Below are 25823 nucleotides of genomic sequence, written 5' to 3'. Positions count from 1 at the left end.
TAGAGTATTACTTAATGACGGAAAAGATATATACTTTATCAAGTATATACCACTTCTAACCAAACCTACAGAAGAGTTTTCCATTGACGGAAGAAATTTTACCTTACCTTTGATCTTCGATCTTACCTATACGATTACATAATAAGATTTTAAACGATAAATTTGATTACACTTTCTCGAAACACTAGGTACTACACCATTTGTAGTACATGTACCATTGACCTGAAACAATTGTCTATTGTCCGCTAAAGAAAACGCCTGTAGTAAGCAAACTAAACTAAATAATGAACAATATACTCGTGTATACAAGTCTAAATTAACACGTATTCACAACTACACAAGGAAATGGGGAGGAAAGTTCTAGAACGAACAGTGAATCAGTTCTTTGATGAAAGGAAAAGTTAGGCCTTTTCCTAAATCTAGGACATGTTGCAACAATGAGGTTTCCTTTGTTTATGGTGAAGTTTCTGTAACTGCTTAAAAGGAGATTTAAAATTGATATCCAAGCAAAGTTTTGTCCCGTCAAAGAGCCATCAGATCACCACAGATGGGGCTCAGTAAGGCTGATGCCTGAACTGGAGCTGCGTATTGCTTAGCGAGTTTACCACTAAGCAGTTTTGAAGTAGGAGTCTGGTACTCCCTCTCGCCTCGCCCAAAGCGGGAGAAGTCATTGAATGATTTTCCCCTATTAAAAAAGCAGTGTTGTAAAAAGTAGTGACAGGATTGATGAAATATTAAATGAAAACTGAATAATAAGTGCACGTCGACCTATGAAGAGACAAGGTATGTTGCAATGTAATCAAAATAGTTTATTTAGCTACCTATGAGTTATTAAATTTTAATATTTTAATACTTTTACTACTTATTTTAATACTTCATTATAAAACTTTAACAGGTTGTTTTATGTGATTTAATTTCCTCTTAATATCATTAAACTATTTTATAAGCACTTGCCTGTTGTGAGCTTTCAAGAAATAAATTCCTACAGCATTATACGTTCCTAGTATTTGTTAATTTCAGGTATGCATCTATATTTAATTGCTTGCTAACTTAAAAATTTTAGTTACTACTATCTTGTAAATTGCGCAGAAACTAATATACATCGTACCTACAAAGACATAATGTGAAAAAAAATCTATGCTTGAAAAAAAAACAACAATAACATCATGTCTCAATTAGCACCTGCATAACAACTTTGTAGCTTAGACCAATTACACACGCACGGTACACATACCTATTCTATTTTTGTGTCCCTCCAAAACATTTCCTGTTTTACTTTCGTTCGTAAATAGCCCTGCAATTTGTACCGTGTACACACGTCATTATCGAGTGACAACCGCTCATTATTCTCCGCATGCCGAAGGGCCACGGGCACACGATTTGATTTCGTCTGTGACATGAATACTGGCCACTATAAACACTATATAGTCTATGGTACCTGTCAAAAGAGGTATTACACCTATTTAGTTCGAACCGCATTGTAATTTGTAATCGGTCGGTTGGTTTGTTGGAATGTCCGCCACCTGTGATACCTTTTTGGAACGATTTTATATGAAAAGGAAATCATTTAAATGTGTACGCTATGAGTAATGAATTTTTAATTTAGAATGAATTGCGGCGTCGACCATTGAAAACCTTTTTGTGTTAGAAAATAAAATTATAATCAGAATTTATAAAAAGGAATATCTTACAATAATTTGTATACATATTGGAAAGTTGAGATTGTAATACACATTAATCTAATCGTAATTCATCGTCATATAACCAACTCAATCATAATAGCACAAAAGCAAAACAAAAAAGCAAAGAAATTAAATCCAAAATTTTCCGCAACTCTCCGACACTACGACACAATACTTTCAAGTGGATTACGAATAACATAATGACGAATCAAGATTGCGATAAGACAACAAAGAAAGTAAATTCATTGCGATTGATTGCCCCCGACAAGTCGCCGACTGTCACAAATTGAATTGACCGCAGTTGAGGTCAAGAGACCATTGTGGTCATCCAATTTCCGATCATAAATGACAAATGAAGAACATCTGCTGATTGGCTATTATGTATTTGAAATGAGAAATGGAAATAGACACCGATTGGCTACTTGAAATTGAAGCTGTGCAATTCATTTCCTCTGCAATTACTTTATGGGTTATAAATCATACAACTGTCAATCTTTACTAAATACTTATATGTATAGACTACTTGGGCGGTCTAATGGTATAATTGCGACTGAAAGCTCGTCTAGAGTCAAGTCTATGTTATGTCGGATTCCAGTGACTCAGTTGACGCAGCGGCTAGGAAACTAGCTGCCGTGCAATGAATGGGAAGTGGGTGCGATTCCCGCAAGGAACAACTGTTTGTCTGATCCACAAATTGTTGTTCTAGGTCTGGGCATCATGTGTATATGAACTTGTATGTTTGTAAAGGCACCCACGACACATGAAAAAATCCTAAAGTTTCGCAAGGTTTGTTACAAGAAAAAAACACAGAATTAAGAGACTTCGTCAATACTAAGACTAGTGGTCATAATTGCGACACTGCGGATTGTTGAAAGTGGTCCGTATTATTTTAGTTTTTCGTAAATCCTCTTCGAATTACCTATACCTAGTTTATAGCAATAAGTTTGACTACTATTACATAACAATTCCTAACTTACAATAATGAGCTACATTTAATACGTTCTCCGAAACAGACACCCCTATTGGCCAATAAAAGCCATGAGATAACCCTATTGGCTACTTCTGAAAACAATAACAAACCAGGGTGGCCCAACACCTTAGTACAAATAATCCATCAAAAACTACTTGATATGCAAAACAAAAATATAAATTCTGATGGCGTATCACATATAGCTTAGTATTCATAATATGATTATTATATTTGGTCGTTCCCAATACATTTCGCGGTAATAACTGCACATCCCATTAATTCCATGGTGTCACCGTCACCATGGCATTTACATTCATGGTGGCAATGGGTCAAAATGTTTATGCATCAGGTGTTATGGGAAGACGATACTGACCTGCCTATGGGAAGCCTAGATTATCCTATAAGGTTATGAAGTCACTGGTATCTTTGTCAACAGGTATTAAGTTATCATGGTAGTTTTACAAAATACAGTAGAAAACAGGAATACAGAAGTACCTAAGTTTATCAAAAGTAAAAGGTGGAATCTTATATGTAAAAAATTAAAAATGTATTCATTAGTTTTGATACAACTCGAAAATGACTGAATCGAAATGGTTAATTTTGGTCTTGAATTAATTGTGGAAGTCCAGGAAAGGCTTAAAAGAAAAGAAAAAACATTGAGGCGGTACGAAGTAGTACGGGTCAGTTAGAGAGGAATAATTTATATACCATACATATACTTATACTATCAGAATCAAATCGCATCATAAATAAAAAAAACATGTATAAAAGACAAGCAAGTAGCAACAACAACATTAATAAAAAGGAATTAAATTCTAACAATATTTACAACATTGATCTTTGCACCATTAATCAACTAAACACTTTAAATAACTTTTCCTTTTCCAATTTAATAGAACAGTATTAAAATCGATGGTGGCGCGGCTACCTTGATACAATCTCACGGGAAAAGCGCACATCTCATCGTAAATACATCACCGTCACACGTTCCACTCATAACTCAGTACTCCTGCGCATACAGGGCTGACCAATAGGGACTAAGTAAGTAATCCCTACAAAAATATTTAAATGATTTCAAACTTTATGTAACGGAGATACGGTAGAAAGTTATTTGTATCTCCATTGGAGTAATAATGAAAATAAATATGAACGAATGTATCGAAAAGTAATACCGGTAGCCACCAATTCATTATTTACAAAATGGCCGTACATTTGTCAAGCAACATTCTTCGAGTGAGCATAACGGATAAATAAATCAAAACGAATAAGAAAGTAAAGTAGCTTTTAATAAAATAAATGTTAAGGCATATTTTTCTCTGACAGATTATAGGTACTTTTTGTGGACATTGGTCGCTCGGAAATTCTTTATTTTTATATGTTACTTGTACATATTCCGAATCTGATACATTTTTTTCCACTAAAACCTCTGAGCTAGAAGCTCTGCTCTATATCTCTTGGCCTAATTTCATGAAAATATGTTCAGCAATTTTAGAGTAATTACCTAACAAACACGCATACACTTTCGTATCTACGAAAATAATAAATTCGTACGACCCTAGTGACAAATTTACTATCTAAAGTGCAATTAGTTTCATTCATCATAAAGTTACAAGGCATCCGCGGCAGATACTGCGCAAGCGCAGGTAATAAATTATGAATTGATATCTACATGTAACGGCAATGTCATTAGACAGTTTAACTGTCGGCTTCTTACTAAGATATGCTTACTTAGAAAGTAATTAGTTAGGATGGGTAATTGGGCACAAGATAATTATTTTGTTTATATTGCTTAGTAATTTCTGTGATGAAGGCATGATTTATTCAATGGATTTGTTGGTTACTGCTTTACATGTTAATTTAACACCTCTATCCTATAACTTTAGGATGTATTTTCATTTGCTTAAAAAGAGGTTTAAAGGTAAAAATGCGTTGCGGAAACCTGATCTAAACTCAAGCTGATCATAAATAATAATACTCTCAATTAAAAACGACTGTAAATGTGTCCTTTGTACACAAATATTCACTTACTGTAGTCTTAATAATAATTCAATTACGCTCTCCCGTTGCGCACGCGCACACATGAGATTTATCGACCAATAAAATTTAAAAAACATTTCGTAGATAGTCAAAGTACTTTAAATTAATTTCGTGAGGATGGATGAAAAGAAAAGCAATCAGTTATGATTAAAAATATATTATTTATTGCCTAAAATCTAATATAAATATGTTTGATCGCTTCAGTCACAAGTATGACTAACTACATATCAAGTTTAGTTCTTTCTTTCGAATAATGTAAATAAACCTATAGGTAAGTAGGCCTAAAACTAGACATTTTTCAACAGAAAATTTAGCAAATGTCATATTAAAATGACACGATTCTCTTCAGAAAGCTTAGAGTGACCCCGACATTTGTAGCTCCGGAAATTGTATTCCAAGGAGCAATAAAATATACGAGTGACAGTAATAACACTCTAATGTGACTGCGGATTGCTATCGACTGGCCCAAAGCTATCGGACATCAAAACTTGGGAATAAAACATCAAATCTTGTCATGACAAATGTATTGGTTGTAATGTCAATTACTTGACCTTTCGGGGTCTACAAACATGTTACTTTTGGAGCAATTGGTAACGACTTTGTTGCTCGATAAAGCTACATTTATGTACAACAACATAACAATGAAAGAAGAGAACATAGACAGAACTTAAAAACGTTCATCGACATATCTAGACAGTACTGGATTGGACCTCTCCTATACAAAAAGTTCACAAAAGGCTCCACGCATAGCAACCAGGTTAGCGATTACCATCCACCAGCTTTACTTACGAAGATACAACAGTTTATCGAAAGTCGCATCTATGAACCAAATCTTACTCTATCCCAACAATGTCACCAGTAGTATAACATGTCAAAAGGGAACCAGTTTGCGTACACCTCCAGTCTTTATGTGCACCTTGTAATAAGGATGACCAAGATTACATTCCCGGCTGATACACGGACACATTCCTCATTAGCCACACGTCGTCCATAGTGTTATCTATGGGATTACAGGTACGGGTATAAAAATAGCAAAGCTATAATGATTTGTTTCTCTTATATTGCTTACAGGTTTAGTGACATGGGATGTAATCAATAAAGGATTTAAGTACATGGTTATTTTTACACCCTGTTCTTGGCGCACTGTAATGCTAGGGTGTCACAGAAGAATTTTATTTGACGTACAATTAAGGTCAAAACACACATAAGAGTTTTGTTTTATTTTTTTCTGTTGATGTTGGCTGGCGGGTGGTGCAGGGTCGCTGGTCGAAACAGATAATTGTAGTGCAGAACTTGAATTATTATTAATATTATTTCATTTATCATATATATATTTATATTTAATATTTAATTTTTTTTTTTATATATTTCTATTTTGCTAATGTCTGATGATGATGATTCCTTTTTAACGGCCAATACTTCCTCTGAAGCTGACAGTTTTTGCTCTGCTACTGACTCCTTGACTGACTTCATCCACCGTCGTTTTGTCAACAAAAACAATCGCTTGTTGAACGTTTGTCACATAAATGCACAAAGCATTCCAAGTCACCACAGCGACCTGTTTGACACGTTCAATAATAGCAACGTCCACGCCATTCTGATATCCGAAACTTGGCTCAAACCTCCACTGCTGTCCACAACCTACCCCCTCCCAGGTTATGTTCTAATAAGGAACGACCGCATGGTTAAAAGAGGGGTGGTGTAGGTATTTATCTCCGCAGTGAATTCTCATATAAGGTGCTCGCTACTTCTCCTACCAACTGTACTGCGGAGTACCTTTTTCTTGAAGTTTGTTGCCAAGGGGGGAAAGTTGTATTGGGTGTGGTTTACTGTCCTCCAACTGTTGATTATTTCACCGACTTCGAATCGGTTCTTGAATCTTTGGGTTCTGAGTACACGCATCACATAATCATGGGCGATTTTAACACTAATCTCCTATTCCATGAATCCTATCGATCCCGTAAACTCCTTCGTCTAATTGAATCAGCTAATTTTCATATATTGCCGCTCAACCCAACTCACCACAATATCGCGGGTGATGATTCTTGGCTTGATTTGATCCTTACCTCTGATCCTTCCCTTGTTTCCTGTCATGGTCAGCATGACGCGCCTGGTTTCTCTCACCATGACTTAATCTTCCTATCTTACATCCTAAAACCGCCCAAGGTGAAGCCCAGGGTCCTGTACAGGCGTTGCTTTGCACGGGTGGATGAGGCAAAATTACATAATGATGCGTCATTGATTGACTGGGAGCCTCTAATGGAGGCGACTGAAGTCAATGATAAAGTTACAATTTTTAACAAAATGGTGACCAACCTATACGACCGTCACGCACCCATCAGGAAAGTGAGGATTAAGCGGCCACCTGCGCCGTGGATGACGCCAGGGATTAGGATTGCGATGAGGCGCCGTGACAGTGCCTTTCGTAAGCATCGCAAAGACCGTACGGAGGAAAATTGGGCAGCGTATAAGGTTGCAAGAAACAGGTGTAACCTGATGGTGCGTAACGCTAAACGCCGCCATGTTCTCGGAAATATCTCTCATTCTTCTTCCGCCGATATCTGGAAATTCCTTGGAACTCTAGGTATCGGCAAAACACAATATCCAGACCTTCCCAGCACAATTGGCTTAGATGATCTCAATAAGCATTTCTCCACAGTCCCTCTTATGGATCGTCTAGTCAAAGAAAATACGTTGTCCCATATCGCTGGTCTGGTGCGTCCCAACATTTCTATTCCTTTTCACTTCATACCTGTTGAGTCGTCAGAGGTCAGCAAGATAATCCTGTCCATTAAATCCAAAGCGGTAGGGTGTGACAATATTTCTCGACACATGATTATCACAATTTTGGATCACGTCCTGCCAGCTATAACCCACATTATAAATTTTTCCCTCTATTCCGGTACCTTCCCATCCCTATGGCGTAATGCCTTTGTTCGTCCTCTCCCGAAAGTCTCTGCTCCTACTATACCCTCTCATTTCCGACCTATTTCAATACTCCCTTTCCTATCCAAAGTCCTTGAAGCCTGTGTCCACAAACAACTTTCTAAGTACATTTACTGTAATGGACTCATCAGCCCTCTCCAATCTGGATTCAGGCCGGGACACAGTACTGTTTCTGCCCTCCTCAAAGTGACTGGCGATATTAGAACTGGCCTGGAGGACACTAAGGCCACGGTTCTGGTTTTGGTAGATTTCTCTAACGCCTTCAATATGGTCAGTCACGATATCCTCTTAGCCATCCTATCCCATCTTGCGATCTCTGGCAAATCTCTTGAATGGTTCTCTTCCTATCTTCAGGAGCGTCAGCAGTCGATCAAGCTGGATGAGACCTCATCTAGCTGGTGCGAATTAAAAACTGGCGTTCCTCAAGGCGGCATTCTATCTCCTCTTTTATTTTCCGTCTTCATCAATCTCATTACTTCCGAACTTCAGTGTGCGTACCATCTATACGCTGATGACTTGCAACTTTATTGTCAGGCTGGCGTTGACGGTTTGTCTGATGCCATCTGGAAGGTCAACGGTGACTTGGCAGCCATAAAGAATTGGTCTGAGAGGTTTGGCATAGCGGTGAATCCACTGAAATGCCAAGCCATTATCCTGGGAAGCGCCCGTACGCTGAGCGGGATTGACAGGGCCAACCTACCGGCTGTATCCTTTAACGATGTGGCTATCCCTCTGAGTAGTGAGGTTAAGGACTTGGGGCTGTGCATTGACACAAATTTGAAGTGGCATGCACAGGTCGCTCACGTATGCAAAAGGGTCACCGGATCACTACGGGTGCTTTACAGACTAAAGAATTTGCTTCCTTCCGCTACGAAAGCTATGCTGGTGCAGGCCTTGGTTTTTCCTATTATCGATTATGCTGATGTTTGTTACTACGACCTGAATGCAGATCTCCTCAATAAACTTGACCGACTTCTGAATAACTGCATTCGATTCGTATTCAACCTGCGTAAATATGATCATATTTCTGCACATAGGTTGCAATTAAAGTGGTTGCCCATTCGCCAGCGCAGGGAGCAAAGGGCGCTAACCACTCTATTCTCCTTTCTCAATACTCCTTCTTCACCTAGTTATCTATCCCCCCATTTCCAGTACATCTGCGCAAACCACAATAAACAACTCCGTTCGTCCCATAATCGTCTTCTCCAATGTCCCACTCATCGCACTGACTTTCTCCATTCTTCCTTTTTCGTGCAAGGCATTTTTCTGTGGAATGCGCTCCCCCGGGATATCAGGATGGTGTCAAGTCGTTTAACTTTTAAGAGGAAGATTCGCGAGCTTTTGCTAAAGAGGTTGGCTGATTCATCACACTGACTATTCTCTATATGTAGTATGTGTTATTTATGAGTATATATATATTTATATAATATGTATCTATATAATATATATAATATATATATATATGTACTGGTATGTATTATTGTGTATATGTCAGAAATATATGTTATCATTTCCCATCGTAATGGTCTATCATGTTCCATGCACCCGCCTGTTATGTTCTCTGCACCACCCAAGGGTCAGACAGGTAGAAAATGCCAACGGCATTATGTCCGCCCATGTACCTACTTGTGCATAAAGCTTTTTAAATAAAATAAATTAAATAAATAAGAAGCACGGCTCCAGCTCGACTCCGGCATAGCGTGGTTTCGAATTGTGGCTACCACTAGCTGCCAGCGTGCTTACGGCGCGGCGACTGCGAGCTACAAGCGCGCGATGCGATGATGTTTCACTTGCGCCTGGCGGGCGGCTCACCTATGGCTCATGAAGACCGCGCGCTATATTATACGACATACGATTTAAAGTTCTTTAAATGACAATTTAACTGGTTGGAACGGTGATTGTTATGTCTGTTATATCCTTTAGGCTACTGATTAATTTCCCTGTCAAGGCTTTTCCAAAAACAATCAAATTAGAGTGGTGCAAATATTCTAGCTAGGCAATGCGCTGGTTATCATTTTACGCAACGAACACCATCTGGTGCTAAAAGAACAATGAATTGGTATGATTATGCTCCTTACACGAAAACTTTGTAAAACTAGATGAAAGATTACAACTCCAAACAACCCCATGTACGTAAAACATAATACACTATTCTGAAACCTTATATAAGGCATCATATTTCTTACCTAATCAAGACAAACCTGACATTATCTTACATTTAGGCAAGCAGTGTTACATAAGGTATACGCCTTAATCGAATGAGCTATTCGTCTCGAACCAATCGTGACGTCACGCTCGCAGCGTGAAACAAGTGCACTGGACAACACTAAACAGTTTGTAAATCATCCCTTGGAGGCAAGCAGGCACACGAACATTACAATCACACATTTCAAACACCATCCATTAGCGCATCACTATGAACAGATGCATACAATTTTAGTAGTTACCGCGCAATGGATAGGCAACAAAGCGTTAAAATCGTCGATTTGAAAGGTCGTTTTCTGAGACTAGAGGCTACGGTTTGTTTTGAGCTGCACGTGCATGGTCCAGTCACGATTCGCCAACCAAAATAAGAATAAGAGTGCGCCACAGAAGTTTTAGTGGCCATTCTAATCTCAGTGGGAATCGCCACCTGTGGACCGGGCTAGTAGCGCTAAATATGCGCTACCACACAAATTACTTTGGGCCATTAAGATAGCGCCGAGCGTGAAGCGGATATTTATGAGGAGACGCAACTATATCTAATATTATGACTTAGTGTTTTGTGTCATTGTGTTTATGTGTGTAGTTGGTGAACTGTGAACCATGTCATTGGTTGAAGTGGTTGGTGGTGGTAGTCACTCTAATATCTACATTTAGCAGGTCATGAAAAACAAATGGTACTCCTTCAGTTCTACCTGGTTAAAACTAAAAAGCAAACCCAACGGTAAAGAAAATACCAAGAGAAAATAAAAGCTTTAAAATGTGCCCAAAAGGCTCACCGATAACGAGAATGACAACAAACTAGCGATAGCTAGATAGTTTACTATTTGTATCTGTTATTAAAACAAGAGTACTAAATTTTACAATATCAATGTCGATTGGTCAGGATTGCGTTCAAGAGTAAACCCCTGTATTATTACCTCTAAGAAGAGGTAAGAGATACGTAGAAGTAAGAAGTAATAAATAAATTCCCCTTCAAGGAATTACAGACCAAACGCCATTATCAACATTTCTTCACTGGAAAAGAATTTTATAAACAAACTTAAAACACAAACTAGACACGATAATCACTTCACACATCCTATCCTTTAGACAGAAACATCCGCAGGTTTAAAATAACTAAATAACCAATAGTTTCATATGTAATTGACTTTTACTCTCTACAATTAACTGAGAATGTTTAATTGCAACAGGAAGACAACGAATTATTCAATTAAGTGCAAGCTGTACTTATGTATATTTATGTAAGTGCCTCAGTGTGGATTTAAAAAGAGTCAGGTGAGTGCACTGTGGGCTGGTAAATATCTTGAGCGAGTCGCTTTAGCGGTTTCTTGTTTAGATACAATACACATACCCACTTTGTAATGTCCCACAGAATAGCTCACTTTTGCATTTTAAAAACTGCCTAAGTTTAAGAAAAGTAGAATTAATTTTGTTGCGTAGTACGAAGTTTTCAATTCAATATGTTTTAACAATAATCACAATATAGGAATTTTAGAAATGCACTGGTATTAATTAATAAAAAATATCAATCGTTTAACGCCTGTCATCTGCAAAAGTTAGTATTTTTAAAACAATCAACTAAACGGCTTAACAATACTTATAAAACTACAATCGCTGTCTCTTGCACAATGAACAAGCCTCAAATTCCCATTCACTTTATTTACACCCACCCTTTATTGCTTCCGTTGCTAATTGTCGGCCAAGTTAATATCATTACCGGCTAATTTAAGATAATGTTACGAATTAACGACTGCTACAGCTACAATATCACCCACGACGCTCAGATACCAAAGATATGGAACTCATAAAATTAACAGAAATTATGTACAATTCGTGGAGAGTACTAGAAAATGCCATTAAGTAATGCACACACTGCCGCACTTAGAGATTTCATGATGACTTAAATTATTCCATAGTAACGATTTTGTTCCGAAAGCAATTGCCAAAGACTGGGTTAAGTAACCATTAAATGACTCGTGCGGGAATTAAAGTAAGAATGTAAAATTAATTTAGCACAAGCTGACTTTGCATATTATTTTGTTATAGTAATCAGGGCAAAAAATACCAAAAACGTATTCCAAAAAACCTAACCCCTTCGTAGAATCTACAAAATTCTTAGTAACAGACATTATCAGGACCTACTTAAAAAAAAAAACTGTGTCCTACTTAATAAAACCCCTAGACGAAACACACATGTCCCACTTATAGGCCGAACCAGTCCAGGTCACTCCACCTGCCCCAAATTAGAAGTAGAACTGTAAATCAAATGGCCGTCTTAGTCTACATTCTTCCGAAATTGTATTATCAACAAAAGAGCTTGAGCTGGGACCATCAATCACGCAAACAATATTTGTTGTATCGATCCATTGGATCAGTCCGTACCAGGCCCGAACGGGACTGCGTGTCATCCCATTCTGATCCTGAACAATGTCACCGCGTACAACGCGACTTGTAACCTTATAAACTAGATACATAATTTTTATGGCCATTCCGTATAACCGATGGCTCATACGGCAGTAAAGTTTATAGTGAAATCATTGAATTCGATATTTGCAAAGGTTATAAAATTTTTGGTTATATCATGTCTTAAGTACTCGGTTTGCGAAAAATCTGTTTATCGTAATGGATACGATATTTACCTAAACCTAAACTGTAGCTTGTTAGTTTGTAGTACCTTACTGCGGGTTGCCTACCGTACTCTAAAATAGAGTACTGTCCTTTATATCATGTAGGCGTACTCTATAATGTATAAAACTAATACGCTAAAATACTCTTTTACACACTGTTTACTACTACCACTACTACTATTTACAGTTAATATGTTAGTTTCACCGATTCGCCAAACCATATTCGAATGTTCCTGAATGAATTGGAATGTTTGGACTCATACAATACCTTTAAAAACAGTGCAAAATTGTTATATGCTGCAAAAAGGTCAAAAATTGAAAACCTTTTGAAAATAATCTTTTAAAAAAAGTGGTATTAGACATTTCTAGAAAATCATTTTCAGCATTACACCTCAAACTGTTGTTTTATCATAATGATATACAGTATCACACCATGTTATTGTTTCAAGAGAGATGTAAATTCCCGCGATTATACCGATCGCGGACCTACTCCGCTAATGAAGCCGACACCTTATATTGTTATGATCATGCCAAATTACACACATTGTGTTCTTAGGCTGAGGTTATATACGCGGAAGTATCTACATTCAAGATTAATTTGGAAACTAAACTACTTTTACTAAGTTTTTCAATATATATTTAATTACATACTGAATTCTTTATTCTCTTCTTTACTCCGATGTTACACAGTTACTTATGCGACATTCCACATGAATTTTACATGTTAAAGTAGGTACACTTGTTTCATGATCACGTCTAAAAAAAATCATAAAAATCATTAAAACAGACAGTCAGAGTGTAGACGTTCCTAAAGGTTTTTCTTTTTAAATCATAAAATAATTCTACCAGCAATGTAATTTAAATTAGCATCCATAATTCTTACAAACACATCGATCCCAAGAACTCGAAGCAAGTTCAAACCGAACGTGTACACCTAGGTTTACTGCAATAACAGAAATCTATAAAACTTGCGATATACAAGTAAAACAATAAAAGCACAGTTACGCTACTGGTATCGACTATATATTATGTACAGTTCAAACATACGGTTATATAAAACTATATTCTCATTTTCTCAAGGAAGTTCAAAGTTCTTAGCAATAATAAACTATGATCATAAAGTATTAAAAGTAACGTAATACTGTAAATGTAACCTCTACGATATAATAGTTATTTAATAAAATTAAATACGTCTGTTTCTTCAAGGAATACAGAGATAACTGTATCTTAATCTTATCTTAACAAACTCTAGTTATAATTTTATAATAACTACCGTGGGACATTCTAAATTAACTAAAAATCACAGTAAGAGTAGGCTGCGCGACGTCACCGCGTCTACGCACGTTGCTCATGATGAAGAGTCCCTCTGTGACTCGAAACTAGTAGAGCTTTTCTCCATGTATTCATGGAATCGGAGCCCCGGCAAACCCGCTAGGTAATCTGTAGCTTTGGATCGGGCATGAGGCCCTACAGGGCCCATCTATTCGAAAAGCAAGAGTAGGAAGTGGGTGGTATTTAATCAGTAAAAGTCTGAAACTCCCTCTCGCCTAGTCCACAGCGGAAGAAGTAATTGGATGATGAACCTCAAAAAAAAATTGAAAATGTAATCATCAAATATGTTTCTAAGATTTAAGAAAACATAACCCAGAAATTCGCATTCTGAACAAAACCACCCGAAACCACTGCAGTAGCTTCTAAGTACTAACACCTATTCATTCAAAGTACTTACTAAAACTTGAACACAAATGATCCATGGGAAATGGGTCACTATGGCACAGACACTACCAACCATCAATAGCCGACTAGATACTTAATAAAACCTCTTTATTATATCCATGCATGCCTTCGGGTAATTTCGGAAAACTTCGGCAATTTTCGCGCGACCGACTAAATAGTGCAACCCATATAGGAAATGGGACGTGACATCTTAAATGGACAGCAACACATCAAGCTACACGTGACTATTCAAATTAAGTTCCAACCTTATAGCTTTGCAATAAAATAGAAAATCTATTGAAGAATGTTAGTTAGGGTTTGGTATTACCTACTTAAGTATACGTACATATGTAAATGTAGAAAAACATACAAAACCTGTGTATTTCACAATCATTACTTACGGATTATAATTGGGCACTTTATTGGCCTTTCTTTTTTATTTGTATGCTAATTATTTCGATGTAACTGTACCGTAGAGTACAGATTTAGTTATCATTGTTGTACAAGATAAAATCTTATTAAAATCCAGGAAAAGTTTGATTTAATCAGTATAAAATAAACTGCTTTCACTAATGAATTAATAACTTGAAATGAATTCACTTTCATTCATCGATTACATTAAATAAAATGTTTAAAGAAACTGATATGTATACTATATTGATTGCACGGCTGTCGCGGTGGCTGGGTAACAGGCTGCCGTACAACATGTAGCGGTTTCGATTCCCGCACGGAACAACTCTTTGTGTGATCCAAAAATTGTTGTTTCGGGTCTGGGTGTCATGTGCACGTGAAATTGTATGTTTGTAAACACACCCACGACCCAGAAGAAAATCCTAGTGTGGGGCAACGTTTATTTAAAATAAAAAAGAAAGAAAGAGAAAGGATATATAGGAATGCACTCACCTCGTACTTTCTTCAATAATCCGAATTAATTCTTGCTAACTGGATCATAAAAATGTCCAGTGCACATTCATAAATATCGTAATACATGTTATAAAGGAAAGCAATATGAATAAATGTCCAATCAGACACGACAATGAACGTATTTTCAATAACCAATGGAATGCTTATTATAAATTAAATACAGGATACACTTAAAATATTTACATTACACAAGAATCAATATTACACTGATCACTAAATTACTTCGTACACTACACTTCACTGAGCTAAAGGTAATTTTAGTTCAAATAATTTTCATTGATTCGGTTTCTACTACTTATACCTATAGTAAACAGATTTTGTAATATCAAGACAGCAACTTAAGTACTGCCAACTACATATTTGACGTTAAAAAAATGTCTAGGTGTCTGTATGTGGAAAATTGAAACAAATACTTAGATTCTAACTTTTGACAGCTTTTATTTATTTAAACTGAAATTGGGAGATCTGACCAGGAGTAGAATATGACTAGGGACCATTGTACCATAGTTATCACTGAGGTCACTGGGTGAGCGACTAGAGACCCTACTCTCTGCGCTGAGGTCCCAAAAGTTTGCTATCTATGCTCTGCCATGCCCAAACTATAAGCTGGATCAGTCCTTTCTCTCTCCCGCTCGGCAGCCTTATTTTAGGACACTATAAGGTTACTTCCCTCATACTGAAATGGACCTAGTACCTAACACCAACTAATGATCACTACAAAATTCAACCGTCTAACTATGATGATAAGGATCAACTCACCCCAACTCGTTGTAATCCAGGCTCGTGATGACGAAGGAGTTGGTCCCAAACAACCTGGTGTCGGCGATGCTTTGCGAACAACCCGAGACAGAGGTCAGGGTCCTATAATGACAGGAAGGTTAGGAATGGGAGGAGGAAGGTTGTTGGAAAAGGGTGGGAAGGGAGTACTTATTTTTATCTTATCATTATAGCCAACTTTTCACAATTTGTGTTATAAGCCCAATGTAATAGGGGGTGTGCCTATTGCCATATTGTACTGGGCACAATTCCAGACTCCGTGCTACTACTGAGAAATTTTCGAAAAAACGAAAAAAACTACGGCATTAAGTACCGTAATGTGCACCTCTACCTAGGCCTTCGGGGATCAAAGGCGTGACGTTGCTTTCATTATAGCCCATATTCTAGGACATGGCTGGCATGGTTCTTTTTCATGCAATTGAATACCCAAATTTACTTAACTGAAATAAAATGCTTAACATACACGAGATGCCAAGGAATCTTCGAATTTTAAGAATAGTATCGTAATAGCTCTGTGTTGTTATGCATTTCAACTGCTAAGCGAACTGGCATAAGCCACGAACACCTCGGGCAGTGCGCAGATAAATACATAAATAAGTATTTTCAATAAAACGGCCATAACGATAGATCTATTTATTTCCCGGCAAACAATTCTACATAATTCAGGCATATTAAATTTAAGAGCTGCCAATCTCAGGCAGATCGCGGTCTGACGGGTGAGTCGCCCAAGGCGGCACGGTAGCGGGCAACCGGCGAACAACATTACTGCTCATTAGACAGAGAAACTCAGTCATTTTGCGAAACTACCATACAAAGTACAGGCTATTTTTAAATGACCACACATTGAAAGCGGAGAACGCGAATTGTTTTCTGCGAATGCGTTTTCTATGAACGATTAAAATGGCTTTCAGGATTTTCTACACAAATGTCTTTAAAGGCTGGTTTTTTTTGTGGGAGAAAAATCATCCAATGGCTTCTCCCGCCTTGGGCGAGGCGAGAGGGTTTTACATTTTACACTAAACAGAAAAAAAATCGTTTAATAACCAAAAATCTTGGTTTATCACGTATATTACTAGAGAAAATCTCTACTAGTTTCGAGTCACAGTGGGACTCTACATCATGCAACGTTTTAAAGGCAGGTTGGATAATTCTTTTGGATTTTACACTAAACAGAAAAAGAAATATCATTTATTGATTTTATTTGCAAGATGCAGTATGTGTTTAAACAAGAAAACAGATGAGACTATACCGGTCTGACTCGCTCCCTCGCTCACCAAACAGATTCCCATTTTTCACTAACATTTTATCGTTAACCGCTTCGCAAATTAAAACCACCACCCACACACTGAGTTTAGACCCAGAAGATATCTAGAAAATCTAGTTAAACCCGACAGTACAAGTAAACAAGTAACTGCTTTAGTTATAGTTATAATTAACTAAACTTTCTAATTGTTGATTCTCGATTTGTAAATTGTAAAGGTGTTACTAAACGGGCAACATGTGGCTGCACTAATTGCGTACACTATCGCCGATACAAGACTACATAACTATACTAATTTGTGGATAAACGACCTCGATATAACTGCTAAGTTGCCTTGTAATGTTTGAAAAGTTGCCGGCCACACTGATGCAGCAACTTTTTATAGAAAAATGTCGCCCGTTTACAATTACCTTTAACACAGAATAGCAAATGAAAGGGAGTCGGTAATCAACGCTTGTTCTTCTATAAACATCTTACAATCGTCCAATTAACAGTAAACAGATAACATTTGTTGCATTATTTCAGTTTAGACTGCAATACTCGATAAGCAAAACTGTGTGGTTTGTGTTGTTAATCTAATGTCGTCGGTCGAGTGGTCGTAAGGTGATTGTTCTGGATTCATATCCCGAGACATCTAGTATTAAGAAGTATTAGACATGTGACATGAAAAACTTAGGTACCACAAAAACGAAATACTTGGTAATCGTTAAAAACAAATAATAAACGAAAGCTACAAGAAAACTATCGCAAGAACACCAGTACTCTTAGTACAAGCTTGTTTTACGTTTAACGAGATCGAAACAAGAGCGCTTTTTTTATTGGTTGGTTCATTCGCGCCAGCCAATCAGAGCGCTGATCACATTCTCGTTTCGTATTCGTTCAGCGTAAAGCAAACCCGTACTAAGCGTACACAACACAGAAAACGCTAACACCTTAATACCAAAACTTTTAAACTCCTTCCTTCACAGAAAGCATACTTCCCCTTAACCACCACCAAACAAATATAGAAACAATTAGTAAACTATAAAGTTTTCCTTAATTTGATGGTTGCACATCAATTCGTTGCCCGGCGCGGACAGAAATAGACAAAAGCCGTTGGGACGTGACTAATTGACACTATCTCCGTTTTTATAACCATTGTATCGAACCCTTCAATTAACGAATAGTGCGCTTAAGGCCACAAATAAATAACAAACAATCAAAAGAACATAACATTACCTAGAAGAATGGCTTTTACTGTTATTGATGTCCGTTTTCTCGACGTTGATGGAAATTGATAATTTTATCGCTCCCCCGCGCTACAACAGGGACTGAAATACCTGCTTTCTAATAAAAGTAAACGATCTATCTGTTTGTTCGTTTGTTTTACTCGAAATTGAAGGCAGATACATTTACAAAAGGTTTTCAGACGTTTGTCTTAGTAAAGGACCCTACTCAGAACATTGTCTACTTATAAGTAGGCAAAAAAATACGTTTAAAAAAAACAATCATAAACGTTTAGCAGTGTGTGTAGTGACTGCACGGTCGACGCGGTGGAAGAGCAACCAGCTGCCGCACAACGTGTAGCGAGTTCGATTCCCGCAAGAAGCAACTCTATGTGTGATCCACATATTATTGTTATTTCCGGTTTGGGTGTGATGTGAGCTTGTATATTTGTAAACGAACCTACGATCCAGGAGAAAATCCTCAAGTCGGGTAGTGTCTAAAAACGTGTCAATTAGCACAATTTAAGTAGATACTTAGAAGTCAACCCCATGCTTAGCTCCAACTGCCACCGATCAACAAAAAACCTTACACCAACAGCAAACATTCCAAATATTCCCACCTCGCCTCACTCATAAATAATACAAAATCCATAACACATAGAACAAGAGTTTCATCGCCTAACACGTCAGTATCGACACGGGAAAACACGCAAAGACGTCCCAGATATTGTGTTTAAAGTATCATAATATTGACCGCGAAATGTCAAACCGTCGCAAGCGCAAGACAGGCCGACCGACGCCATATTAGTCAGCGTGTCAGTCGACCACCTGGGCAGTAACTAAAACACTATTTTCTAATTTATGTGAGTACTATCGATCCCCTCATCCTTATTTACTCTGACGTTATCTAGGAAATCTTTAAGACCGGATTTGTGTCGAGACTTTATAGTTTACTGGTGGACCGTTTTGACAGATTATTTCAGTCCGTTACAAGCTTTTCACCCACACAAATAACACTGAACTGAATGATAGAGATCATCAAATCGATATCCGCTTGCAAATCTAGCAAATTATAGTTTAGAAAGGAATTTACACAACAAAACAAAAATTAAATATAATTTTTACAATAAATCTAAACTGATAGCAAAAGAAACAAGTCGCGTATAATCGGTCGATGACATTGCAACAAGGGGAATGCTCGAACACTCCAACATAAGCCTATTAGTCATCAGAGCCCTTTGCACTCTACACTAGTCTTACAGCTTAAGAGCAATGATGGTAATATTTTTTACATTTAATGGGTCGACGTTTGACCGCTATCTCACCTGATGGTAAGTGATGATGCGGCCTACGGTGGACACGTCTACCCATAAGCAACCTCGGGCCTTGAAGATACCTAGGTTATACCCATCAAACACACAGACTCCGGCAAAGAATACCACTCCCTAAATAGTTTTTTACAAGGAAGCTTGAAGCTAAATGCTTCGTGCGAGTGGGTGGGATATCTAACCATGAAGCGGTGACGCCTCGCCGATTGTCTTGTGGTTCGATGATGAAATTTAAACGTAAAAAGGTTTATGTATTTCTATCTTAAATAATGGCTCAAAATTTTTGGTGGAAAATGGGAGCAAGCGAACGAACTCAGAACACCTGATGGTAAGCAATAGAGCAGCAATACAAGTGCGTTTCCCACCTTTGAAAAAGAAGTAGATTTCTTGAAAGTTTTTTCGTGAACCTAAATTAGCACCTACTTAGTGAATCAAACCAAATGCCAGATACGTCTTCGTACAACATGAAACCACTTGAAACTATGACTGGAACACGCCACCAATTAACTGACGAGGTCACTAATACTGAACAGACTGAACAGTCACGCTACTTACTGAAATGGTGATTTGCTGATCTGCATAAATAACTTCCTACGTTCGGTTATGTAGGTAGATCGCATTGAGCTTCCAAAATTATCTTAAGTAAAATGATGACAATAATTGCATACCTATTTCAAGTAAACATACAATTTTCGGCATCTTGACTTCACGGTTGACGCGGTGGCTGGGTAACTGGCTGCCGTGCAACGGGTAGCGGGTTCGATTCCCGAACAGAGCAACTCATTGTGTGATCCACAAATTTTTGCTTCGGGTCTAGATGTCATGTGTTTGTAGGTTTATAAACGTAATCACAACACAGGTAAAAATCCTAGTGTGGGCCAACGTGTTATAAAAAAGGCTTAAAACTGTGACTCATGTAAGTGAACATATTCACAATCTATTAAGTAGGTAGTATATGGTTTGCAGCTTATAAAGAATGACTGAACGAAGTCTTCAACGACCTACTTCCTAAACAACAAAGAAACTCCAATCAAAGAAATCGGCACCTGGCACAATTTTCCCAAGGCAATCCGATTGGAAAAGAATGCAATAGTCGGAGCAAAGATTGCGGGTGACCGCAGCGCAGGCGCAGACAGAGCGAGTAGCGGAGCATGTAATGTCGGCAGCTTCCGCGAGGGTGTGCCGTCATTGTTCGGAGGCGAGTCGTGCGTGACTGCCGCCCCCGCGCCACCAGCAGGAGCATCCAATGACGCAGTGTTTGTTACACGTCCACTCATCCTTGTAATCGTACTGCTAATAGCGGTATTAGTCTAGGTTTAGTTTTTGTTTTTGCGAATTGTATGGGATAGATCAGAGTTTAAGATTGCATTCCGCTATAGATACTATACTTACATGTAAAAATTATTAAAAACTAGCTGACCCCGCAAACTTCGTACCGTCTCAAACATATTTTTGTCACCATTTAGACCTGCTCTAAACTTCCAAAAAAAAATCAAGACCAAAATTAGCACATTCGATCCAGCCCTTATCGATTAACGACACCGACGAACAGCAATTGATTTTGAAATATAGTAAAAATTTATATTAATTTAAAACTAAACACTGCAAAGCTGTAAGAGAAAGACTGGGTATACTCGTGCTAAAATACTGACATGACCCATTAACTATCACAATCGATCCATCTACCTAACTCTAACTATCGTAATTTCACCCTAAAGTTCAACTCAACATATTCCCCTAATGAAACAGCTACTACAAGTCAAACCTGACAACCGGAAGACCCTCAACCAACAGCAGTCATAGCAGGCAGCAGGTGGAAACAGAATCATATTTATCGGAAACTCAATATGCACCAAACGACAGGACACGCTAAACTTCAAGCTATACAAAACCAATATATCTTGGTCTCGCTTTGTATGATCTTTCTGCACAAACAGGGGTCAGTTTATACTGGATGCTTGTGTATATAAGTCGCGTCGTGTGTGCAGCGCGTGGGAGGACGCTGCAAGGCTTCCCCACCGATCCTGTTACCGCAGTCCTGGCGCAAGGGACCTAATCCTGTTACCCATAATTGATCGGGGTAATAGCGTGGAATATTAACATCGCGCCGACGACGCGGATTGAATACTAACTCAATTAAACTGCGGTGTTGATCGAATGTCGTTGCGTGTTTTATCATTTTCTTAATATTTTTGCATACTTACTATTTTTATTGCGCATATTGTATAGTATAAACATATTATTTTAAATCCTATTTAGTAAGGGCAACTTGATCCAGTACTCGCGTTATTTGAGAACATCGAAAATCGCACATTCAAAGACATACAAAATAATAACAAAGTACAATGAAAACTGACTTCCATCACAAAATCTTAAGAGGATATTGCACAGGAAACTCACACAACGACAGGAATTAGAAAGGGCCGCGAAAATTAACGTCGAACTAAAATTAAGGAGACAATTCTATTGTGCAAACGGGTTCCTTCCACCGATGGCGCATGAGCGAGGCGAATTGTCAAAGACAACAGAACCATTGTGACAGCGCACCTCTAATGACACACTAGCGACATCTGGATAGTGCCTGTATAAGGCCCCCGCGGAACAATGCACATGGCGCGAAGCACAATTAAATATCACTAGACTAAGAACCCTTCAGAATCTTTGATAATGCATCATTGCAATGGCGTCTAAATTATGATTACTGGCTTATTTTTATAAGAAGAAAGAAGAAGATGTCATAGCGACTGATTAATTAACAGGAATTTGATTTCTAGATTGAAACAAATCTCCATTCTGATTTTCGATTTGAAATTTTAGTTACGCAGTGTGAAAATGCGGCTATTGGGACAAAATAGGCATTACAATATTGTAAGAAAAAAGTTACCAATACTATATCATACTAAATACATAGTTCCCTATTATAAAAACCTACCTACTTTTATTGTACTGTATTTACTTCGTCTGCAGCCGGTTACAAGGCAAGGGTTGCTGACCCGTTCGCGAAGCCATATTTCATTTAGTTAAGTCTGCACTTTGCACCGAAGCGATGCTTAGGTACGCCTACATCAAGAAGTAATCCTCTTCATAATATTCCCTCTAATAATAACTATTATGTGATTTATTACATATAACTAACTATTGGAAACTTTACTTATTTAACATCAAGTTGTTTACACTAAGATAAGAAAGAAAATTCTATTAAACGAAACCCGGATATCAAACCTTCTTGCTTGCTAACTACGTCTGAGCTGAGCTGGTACTCAGATTCTTTAACTTGCAAGACTACAACTGATAACACACTGCTCTATTACAAAATAATAACTCGTTATCGAAATGAGATAAAAAGTCCTAGAACACTTCGTCTTAACTAGATCAGGAAATTAACTATTCACCCACAAATCACTAATAAACAACGATGCTTTTAATCATCATCATCATTATCATCATCAGCATGTTCTAGTCCACTGTTAGACATAAGTCTCTCCAATACACATTTACGCATTATTTATGCAACGATGCATTTACGAAAACAAATTCCTCTGTACCTTCAGAACTACAAACTAAACACTACAATTACAAGGTCATGAAACACGTATTTCGTCTTTTTAGGTTTAAGTGAACAATATAATATTGCACAATAACACCTAATTTAGTCAAGTAAACCACTAAAACATAAACAAGCCAGTCGTTCACCCTAATTGGGAGTCTCAAGGCAAATCTGCGCTTGCGTCGCCCACGGTACGGAATACATCTAGAACAGCCTACACCTTCAATTAGAGCGGGGCAAGTATCGCGGTACCGCCTGTGTGCTCAGCATTAGCATTAAACATAATAATGTCTTTTAAATTATATTGTTTATAAAATTACCTGCCTACGTTAGCTTTATTAGCAGTTGGCTGAAGCTAGAGCCAGCCAACTTCGCACTATTTCATGACAGACAAAATCATTTGCAGTAAATAACTGAATGTTTGAAACTGAATTCTATCTTTCAAAGCTGTGTGAACACCACTGAATAAGAATTCTTAAGAGCTACAAAAATTACTTCATTATTAAAACGGCAATGGACATTAACTAAAAATCACGGTTAATTTACGTACATTAATGGAGAAAAGCTCTACTAGTTTCGAGTCACCGCATCTGCTTTTCTCCATTATTGTACGTGAGTGAACCGTGTTTTTCAGTTAATTTAGTATGTCTCACGATAGGTATTACAGAAATGGACATGGGCTTGTCGGATTACAATTTGCTCATTGCCTTTTATGTCTTGCCAATTATATTACCATTACATATCAGTATAAAGTTATTTTATTTCTTTGCTATAATCACAAAGGAACAAGAACCTACTCGCATAAAGTCTACCATTGAATCTAGTGTAGATTCTGACTTCTGGAAATCAAAAATTCATACGAAGGAACAATGTAGGAGCCGGAAGGTAGGTAAGTTCATGAACCGCACAATGTGTACCCAAAACCGGTGATCCATTGTACGAGGAAATAATAAAAGGGATTCTAAAATGGATTTTATGAGCCACTGAGACGCTCGTTCCAAACGCATAAAAGCAAAATTACATAATAATATTGTTCAAGCGCTTTGAGTGGATAACTAGCTCACCCATACGCTTTAGACATGCATCCAGGTTTACGAGTGCAAGTATAAAATGTAAGTTTACATTATTTAACACTGAGTTACTATGTACTCCATAATTTGTTACATTTCCTTTACATAGAGTAATTCAATGAAATGTTTTGCCGTTTCAGTTTTTAAATGTGTAATTTTAAAATGTCTCAGCTGAGATCACTGTTGGAATTGGTAAGGGTAAATAGCAGATATCGCCAATACCCAACCATAGTAGGTCTGCTTCAACCGCAGGACAAGGGTTCAGCATAAGTTTATAAATTGACATGGTCACTAACACTATCATTAGATCATCTGTGATCACGGCTTGCAGCAGTGCCGAAATATCGAAAACTCATAGACATAAATAAACATGGTAAATATCCCGTCTTAAGTTCTAATGACAGGAGTACAGCAGTTTATAAAGATATATGAGTAATATTGAAACAGATACTTACTTACTTTGTTATAGAGCTCCTCGAGTCCTCAGGCAGCCCAACGAAAATAAGAGTAGATGACATTTGGACACTCACGAAACACTATGTATTTATGTTTTACTGAAAAATTTTGCTTAAACACGGAAAGTTTATAATAAAAATGCGCTATAAATCACTTTTGCATAATTACAAATTGTTAATTTTTATGACATATGTCAAGGAATAATTACGTGAATATGTATAATGTTTTATTTGGTTTTATTTAGAATTTCAAGCCAGTGTTGGTGATATGAGATTGTACGGCAAACTGTCGTTTTGCATTTAGGTTTTATGACAAAGTGTACGTGGGAGGTCGTAGGTGTAAATCGACCTCGACTAGTACGATATTAGATATTAGTATAATAACCATGTCCTTTCTTAGCAGAATGATCTCAGGTCGGACTTATTCAAAACTGCATCATTAACCTTTGCATTTTTTTTATTTAGTGTCCACAAACCAAAACAAAGCAAGGACGCAACGTCTTTTTTGGTTTAGTCAGAAATAACCAGATGTAAAAGTTCAGTAGAAAACCCAGTTAAAAATGGTATTACTACGAGGTACTTACACAACCAATTACAGGTTGAAAAGTGTACGAAGCATACTCTGATAACACCGTACTCTGCTAAGGTTTATCACCACCAGACCCTCAAAGAGATAAACCACCACAAATGGGGCTCAGTAGGGCTGATGCCCCATACGGAGTTGCGGACAACATAACAAGTTCCAGCTCAAAGCAGAAGAAGGAACGTGGTGGTTTTATAGTCAGTAAGAGTCTGACACTCCCTCTCGCCTCGCCCAAGGTGGAAGAAGTCATTAAATGATTTTCCCCTTAAAAAAAAGGGTTTAGCACCACCGACGTCTCCTCCATCAACGAAGCTGTTAAGTATGCTAAGGATAAGGGAGAGCGCATGAGGGAACGAACTCCTCGTGCCCAATCACCACAGATGGCTAGTGGATCGCGCGACGGTCTTCGGGGATCGTGGATTAAAAAGACATGATGCGATTGCTGAACATAAATTCAATCCCGGGCCGAGTAAAGTTTTATTGCATTTTT

General features: G+C 37.7%; 1 protein-coding gene across 5 annotated transcripts in view; it reads right to left on the bottom strand.

The window, feature by feature from the left end:
• LOC118278255 (microtubule-associated protein Jupiter) overlaps positions 1 to 25035 on the bottom strand; it is a 133601-nt gene extending 108566 nt beyond the window's left edge. The window contains exons 1-2 of one of the 5 annotated variants that reach the window (XM_035597402.2): positions 24755 to 25035; positions 15867 to 15968 (exon numbers count right to left, since the gene is read on the bottom strand). In XM_035597402.2, the coding sequence (XP_035453295.1) occupies positions 15867 to 15968; positions 24755 to 24813 (161 nt within the window). In that variant the 5' untranslated portion in view covers positions 24814 to 25035. The remainder of the gene's footprint in view (positions 1 to 15866; positions 15969 to 24754) is intronic. The other 4 variants (XM_035597401.2, XM_035597403.2, XM_035597407.2 and 1 more) reach the window with 4 other exon arrangements.
• Positions 25036 to 25823: the final 788 nt, after the last annotated feature.

Source organism: Spodoptera frugiperda, chromosome 18, assembly GCF_023101765.2.
Source record: "Spodoptera frugiperda isolate SF20-4 chromosome 18, AGI-APGP_CSIRO_Sfru_2.0, whole genome shotgun sequence".
NCBI lineage: Eukaryota > Metazoa > Arthropoda > Insecta > Lepidoptera > Noctuidae > Spodoptera > Spodoptera frugiperda.
Note: the sequence above shows the minus strand (reverse complement) of the source record. Positions and strands in the feature narration are given on the sequence as shown.